The sequence below is a fragment of the Ostrea edulis genome, chromosome 8 (assembly GCF_947568905.1).
Source record: "Ostrea edulis chromosome 8, xbOstEdul1.1, whole genome shotgun sequence".
Lineage (NCBI taxonomy): Eukaryota > Metazoa > Mollusca > Bivalvia > Ostreida > Ostreidae > Ostrea > Ostrea edulis.
Window position 1 is genome coordinate 34,234,037 of NC_079171.1, and position 7,878 is coordinate 34,241,914.

General features: G+C 35.1%; 1 protein-coding gene across 1 annotated transcript; it reads left to right on the forward strand.

Annotated features, from left to right (window-relative positions):
- The first annotated feature begins 3,391 nt into the window (after nucleotides 1–3,391).
- LOC125662805 (uncharacterized) lies at nucleotides 3,392–6,695 on the forward strand. The gene is made up of 3 exons (XM_056147404.1): nucleotides 3,392–3,668; nucleotides 3,780–3,859; nucleotides 4,225–6,695. Exon 3 carries the CDS (start codon nucleotides 4,371–4,373, stop codon nucleotides 6,069–6,071), a length of 1,701 nt encoding a protein of 566 aa, XP_056003379.1. The 5' UTR covers nucleotides 3,392–3,668; nucleotides 3,780–3,859; nucleotides 4,225–4,370; the 3' UTR covers nucleotides 6,072–6,695.
- The last annotated feature ends 1,183 nt before the right edge of the window (nucleotides 6,696–7,878 follow it).

Sequence of the window (7,878 nt, forward strand, 5' to 3'; positions counted from 1 at the left end):
AATGCGAGTTTGTATTGACGAACTAGATCGTTATAACGACCATAGAATTTGCGAAATGCTGACTTCAATCGAGACTGTTGAAATCCCTGTACCATCAACTTGTTTGTCAGTAGCTTACCTCGATTTAAAAACTGACTATACCCAGAACAAGCTCTTGCATATCGAATCAGTTGAGATATATAAACACCATATGCAGGTGATAATGGAATATTGCTACATAAATGTAGGAAGTTGACGATGGAGAAGCTGAAATCATCCCGTTTGTCATACAGTTGAGTTGTTAGTTTGCCGTTAATGTCTACTTTCAATAAAATATCCAAGTATGAAGCAGAAGTGGACGACTCTGTGGTGTCCTTTATTTCGAGCTCACAGGGATATATCAAATCGACATATGAATGAAAGCTATCATTGTTAATAGACAAAATGTCATCGATATATCTAAAAGTCGAATTGAAGGTCACAGCGAGAGATTTTTTCTTCTCACGTAGAAGTTTTTGAATAAATTCTGCTTCATATTAATATAAAAACAGGTCAGTTAACAAAGGAGCACAATTCGTGCCCATGGGAATTCCAACAGACTGTTGGAAGACCTGATCACTAAAGACCACGAAGATATTGTCAATGAGGAACTCTAGCATATTTTCTATTTCAACTTCAGAGTATTTGTGCGTGGAATCAGAGTGGTGTTTAACAAAGTAAGTTTTTGAATGACTGATCACTAGATATGAATATTTCCGTTTTCCGTTTTTGTTGAAGAAGCAACTGTCTATGATGTCAAAAAGTCTAGTCTTTAATTTATCGTGAGGAATGGTCGTGTATAGTGTTGAAAAGTCATAGGTTTTAATGCTATTGATTTGGGGAAAATTCTGTGATTTCAAGTTTACTAAAAGTTCTTTAGAATTTTTTAGAATCCACATTTGATTAACACCACTTCTGGCATATGTAGTCGCACAGTAAGTTTGAAGTTTCTCCTTCACAGCTGTTAACATTTTCGTGAGGAGCAAAGATAGGGGCTTGGTAGAGCACTTACTGGATCCAGCAATGTATCTTTCTTTGTAAGGGTTTTTATGTAGTTTAGGAATCCAGTATAGGTACGGTAACTGATAGTCATTCGACCCATTGACTGGAATATTAAATGTGTCTAAAACTGAAGCATGGTTTTGAAGAATTTCGTCTTTTGAAAGGGCAGTTGGAGTATAAGTATGATTACCAAAAGTGGAATTAATGCCGAGTTCGTTTAAACTACAGTTGTAATAATGAGCCTTACAAACAAAGACAATGCTGTTACTAGCTTTGTCAACTGGAACCAAAACATATTCCTCATGTAACCTATCCAATTCTTTTATCACTTCTGGTTTACTAAACACAGAAGGATAGATGGTACGTACTTTTGTTTTCATGTGTCTAATGCGGGATGTTAATATCCCTCTTATGCTTTTAACCCATTCTGATAATGTATCAAGTTCTTCTTTTTCATATTTAGCCCATCGTCTGGCATAATCTTCGACAGAACTCATAATAGAGATGAAGTTCTGTCGCCAATTAAAAAACCGAGGTTCTCTGTATTTAGGACCTTTAAGTATAAGTGATTTGAGGTCCTCATTTTCAACTATATCAACATCACCAGTAATGACATGTCCAGCTGGACTATAGTTGAAAGAAGATGAAGAACAAGAACATGTTGGTGGATTACGTATAAGATGGTCTATATCTAAGCACTGCAAAGTTTGTTTATAATTAAAAAGCTTGGATGCAATAGTAGAAGTATAGCTGTAGGAAATACAGGGTGTAGACTTGAACTTGAAATAAGTTGGAATACACGACTGAACCCTTTTATGACGAAGAATGTTGCTTATGTTGACGGCATCTATTCCTTTGTTTGTAAATTTGAGCTTAAGGAACTGACGGCATGATTTGGAAGGAATATCATCCATGGTCCGTGCTGGTTTATAGAGCCTGTGGTAGGCAACATCCATAATCATAGAGTTAAGTCTATATTCAGGTGTTGAAAAATCCAAGTATAGACTAGCCATAGCTTCTTCAAATAACGTATGTAAAACCCTGAATGGAATAGAGTAAAGTTTTGTACGAATATGATGTGGACCCAATTGTCTGTTGACGTGAGGCAAAAGTAAATCAAACGTGACATTATTCATACTTGGTCTTTTATATGAACGATGTCCGTGACTGCGTTTTCGTCTTTGGGTATTGGGAAAGAGTCCCATCACATTAACGTTATTTCCTTGTGGACTAGTCAAATTTCCCACAAAATATACATTATCATTGCATCCATATGGAAATGCAGTGCCTAGGGTCCTGATCCAGTGATCTTCTCGTTGTCTACGAAAAGGGGTGCTTAATGTAGGATTGTTTGTGTGATGGTAAATTTTTTCTAAAATCCTTACCCTCATGGACAAGATGGAGTGGTCCGGTGCATTAAAATGCTTGTAAAGAAGTTGGTTACCACCATTATTAATTTGAAATCTGTGCCCCGATATTCTTTTATTAAGTGAACCCTTGGTTTCTCCCACATAAATTAAGCTACACAGGTTACACTCAATGGCGTAGACAACGTTAGAAGATTTACAAGTCAGATTATCAAACGTTTTGGTACAGAAACTACGTCAAGTTAAATTACTACTAAATGAATTTTTAGTGATCAGTATATCACAAGCTTTGCAATTTTTTGCAGAACATTTTGAGGTTGAACACATGAGGTCTGAAAAGGAATTATCAAATATATCTCTTAAAGGAACATAACAGTCTTTAATTTGGGTATAAGAATTTTGGTTTCTGTACCAAAGCTGACAATCTGACGATTGTACATACGACAAATCTTTGATATCTCGAAGGATAATCCGAGGAACACCAACCGATCTTTAGGAGCCTGTGTCCCTTATAGACTCCACAGAGTGACACCTTTTTATACTGGGCGAATACTAAACGAAAAACGTAGGGTGTCTATCCATGCGTGACTTTCATATAAACACACTTCCGTTCATCATAAACAAATATAAAATAATGGCCAACTATAAAATTCCCTGATAGTTTTATTATATGACACTGTTCTACAGTAGTCAGACCTCGTTGTGTAAAATTCTTTGTTCATTTGTAAAGATCTTTTATGTTCTTATTCGTTCTACTCAAACGAACATGAATGATTTATAAAATAAACACAAACACGTAGTTTAGGATATGAAGCGCTGTGAACGTGCAGTTTACTAATTTCAAAAACACTGATATCCATAAACAATTCTTCACACAGTATTCTCTTCCTTTCTACAACATTAAACAATTTTTAATGATAAATCAAAGTACTCGAGTAAGGCAAGGGAGGGTTGGTGGAGCATAAGTTATCTGCACTAAAAAGAGCCTTTGAATGGTTTCAAAATTATACTCACTGACGGTGGTAAGTTAAAATCTGTGTAATGAATATTTAGATGTCACCTGACAAGGTGACAATTAGACTACCCAATAGATTACAGGTATAAATAAACACGAACACGTGTTATTAGAACCTTTAATAAATACATTACAAGTGGCACGTGTATTTAAATCTGTGATCGTTAACAGAAAATGTCGGCGTTTTAAATATAGTTTGAACTATTGAATATTACGTAATTCTACTTCCTGGAATTTCTAGTTTCATTTCAGAGTAATGATACAAGGTACGAAAACTCTCTCTCATATCAAATGTCAATATCTGTTTGATATCCAATTGTAGTTCTACTTTTAGTTTACCTTTGTTTTGAAGGTAAGGTATTTTCTTTCTTCTATAGCTGTATGTTCGTCGTGTTAGAGACCAGAGTTATGGCAGAAAGGAATTACATGCATTATGATTTAATATCCAAACGAAAAAGTAAGTACAGGTGAAATTTAACAGGAATATAAACTTCATTAAATAAAGTAAGGAGAAATTAAAATTGATGTCATTAATATTCAGTTAAGCATAGACAGGCCAAATCCACATTGGTAGAAATAGATCACGGATTACCCCATTTATCTGAGGTTGTGCTACTTGGAATCCATCAGGTTTTTGCACGAAATGAGTTGCATTGTACGCTGAACGATTTGAACGGAACGAAACGAAGCACTTTAAAAGTGTAGTAGGGTGTATACCTCTATACGTACCTGGATTAATAGTATGTGTGTGTCTAAACTAACCTGCATTTAGAATTGATATTTTTGTGTGGTAATGGAGAGTTTAAACAATTTATGAAACAGGGGCTGATGCTGAGGATATGAGGATATGAAGATGGGAAACACTTTCTCGAGAAAAAAATGGAACAACACCAAAATCTACAACAGAGGAATATTTAGAGATTCGTGATAGTTCAGGGTCATTCACCGATAACCTTAACAACAAAGAAATGGAGGAATACAACGAATCATTACCAGAGGAATTCCCGGTTTGGTCATCACCATTCAGACACCATAAGTCTGACGACGATAGGTCTTCTCCAGAAAATTCCAAAACACAATCCTCACCAGTTAAGACCCCAGTAATCCACGCCGATACAAGATTACACGTTGAGAACGATTCTGTAGAAAATCATTCTTTTGTCAACCAGAGGAGAGAGGTTGCATCAATACTTTATTCTGGAGATACCACAGCATGTTCAATAGATAGTGCATCGAATGCAAATATATCAAAGACATCTTTTATAAAACCTGGAGTAAATGTTGAACAGCTAGTAAAGGCAACGCATAGCAACGGTAACAAGAATGTGAAACTTTCTGGTACGTCGACACAGCTTTGCAATGATCAAACAGAGTACGAACAAGATGAATATGATTATGTAATAGAGTGTGAACAAGATGAATATGATTACAGAAGAGAGTGTGAACAAGATGAATATGATTATGGAAGAGAGTGTGAACAAGATGAATATGATTATGGAAGAGAGTGTGAACAAGATGAATATGATTATGGAAGAGAGTATGAACAAGATGAATATGATTATGGAAGAGAGTGCGAACAAGATGAATATGATTATGGAAGAGAGTGCGAACAAGAAGAATATTTTCATGGAACAGAGTATGAACAAGATGAATATGATTATGGAACAGAGATTGAACAAGAACAATATCTTCATGAAACAGAGTATGAACAAGATGAATATGATTATGGAACAGAAATTGAACAAGAACAATATCTTCATGAAACAGAGTATGAACAAGATGAATATGATTATGGAACAGCGATTGAACGAGATGAATTTCTTTATGGAATAGAGTATGAACAAGATGAATATGATTATGGAACAGAGATTGAACAAGAACAATATCTTCATGAAACAGAGTATGAACAAGATGAATATGATTATGGAACAGAGATTGAACAAGAACAATATCTTCATGAAACAGAGTATGAACAAGATGAATATGATTATGGAACAGAGATTGAACAAGAACAATATTTTCACGAAACAGAGTATGAACAAGATGAATATGATTATGGAACAGAGATTGAACGAGATGAATTTCTTTATGGAACAGAGTATGAACAAGATGAATATGATTATGGAATACAGTATGAACAAGATGAATATGATTATGGAGCACAGTACGAACAAGATGAATATCTTAATGGAACAGGCGAATGTCTTTATGAAACAGAGGGGGAACAAGATGAATATGTGTATAGAATACTTCGTCTTAAAGAAACCTATGCGGGGGGTCTTCATCCGAAAAATATATTTTCCAAAATTAGCATAGAGAAACATGTTGCAGAAGGAAGCAAAGGCATTGAATCCAAGTATATTTCCTGCAGTAAAACACTTTATGGCGTTAAAAGACTCGGGGGAATTACAAACAAATCCAGTATGGTACGTGGTGTTGTAAAAATTAATATCACAAAACTTAGAGAGCTTAGCAGTGAGATTCAAATTATAGATTTGACTGATACCAGCATTCGAAAAAAACATATTGATCCTGGTTCAAAGGCATGGGGATATGCTGAAAGGTTTGAGGAAGTGCTTCTAAGTCCCACTTCACATATTCCTCCAGATTGTGTTAAATATATTGGCAAAATTCAACATAGAAGATTTACACCAATCAATGGTATGTAAAATATTACACGCGTTATTGTGGTATCTTTGAGACAAGACGCATGCTATTTCTGATTTTGTGGGAAACATTCTTCCAATGTCTCTATTGAAATGACACGTACATACCATGGATATAAGGAACTTGCATATCGTCTATATATGATGTTCAAATATTGTGATATATTGCCCCTCTCTATATAACGCTATACAAAGTATTCATTTAAGGATTGAATTTATTATTTTTTTCGTTGGGTGGAAGTATACCACAAAAACTGCATCATTGTGCGTAACAGGCGTCACAGCTGTTGTAACGTCATACGGAAGCCTCGTTTCGGTTCCCACTCATAAACATATTATGTCGGAGTTCGAAATCATATTGCAGTATCTCTGAGGCAGTGTGTGGTGTATCTGGTATTTGGGTTTGTGACATGGAGGACTTTGTCGCAAGTTGCAAACTGGACTATTGTCATACCCGGTTGAATGCATTTAACGCTCAGCCCGGAATTGCAGAAGCAGACGTGTGCTGTTATATTGGGAGGGGGGATGTGTCCTCAAATAGCCATGTTTATTTCATTTTACATAATTAATTAGTATTTATATTTGATATTTGTTTGTTTTTGTTTAATAAATTTATATAGATCGATAGAACTGTTAAGTTTTTCTTTTCAGGATTCCCTAATCTATATATAAATACGAAGCAACCAGAGGAACCCCCAACATTTCAATAGAAAGTAATTCCGGCCATTTATTTATTTTCTTTCGTTGAATACGATATTCCAATAATTGTTCAACCAATGAAAAAGCGTGTAACATATAAAATTAAATGATACTGAATTAGAAATGAAAGTCATTTGGTCAAAAACATCAAAATCCGTACGGTGAAAAGTTTTACTTATATAAACATCAGTTTAGTATTTATCCATTTGTACAAGTTGTTACGAATAAGTGCAAATCAACTCGATACTGACCGATATTGCGAACTTATCATTCTTAGGAAGAAACATCCGACAAAATGAATAATCCTGGTGTATTATCTACAGATTTCAATGCCTCAGGTATATCACATCCAACCAGCAGTATAGCGTGTCGTTTATCTACTAACAATAGAAAGATTAAAAAAAGATAACAAATAGTGTTTTTAGAAAGGAACGATGAAGTAACAAGATAGCGTACGAGGACGGATGACCTTGAAAAAGTCGGACGGGATAATTATCATTGTGTGGGGAAGACTGGGTGAAAAGCTATCGTTAATCCTGTTCAAACATCAGAGTGTAGTTTTTGTCTGCATGTCTCACCATTCCATTGAAAGAAAACAACTATTATACCTGTGTAATGTTGTGATCATAAGACTGTTTTTTCAAATAGCTTTTGTATGCATGGCTCACCATTCAATCAGACAGATAACGACTACCTATGAAATGTAAGGGTGAGTTCTCTCCGCAGGCATCAGCAACTGAAATTGCTAAATACATTTCAGACAGGTAGAACAATGAAATACATATAAAAATCATTCAAAAATCTTATTGTATTTCACTTTAAAATTGATAAGAAATAATACAATTGAATTAATTAATTTAATCGCTATCATTTTAATAAGACACTCTCGGTCACCATATTGAATCTTCATGCTCATGTAGTCACCACACTAAATCATCACATTGAGTCACCAGACTCAGTCGTCATACTCAGTCACCACACTCAATCACCACACTCAGTCACCACTCTCAGTCACCGCATTCAATTGCCACACTAAATCATCACACTAAATCACCACACTAAATCATCACACTAAATCATCACACTCAGTCGTCATACTAAATCACCACAC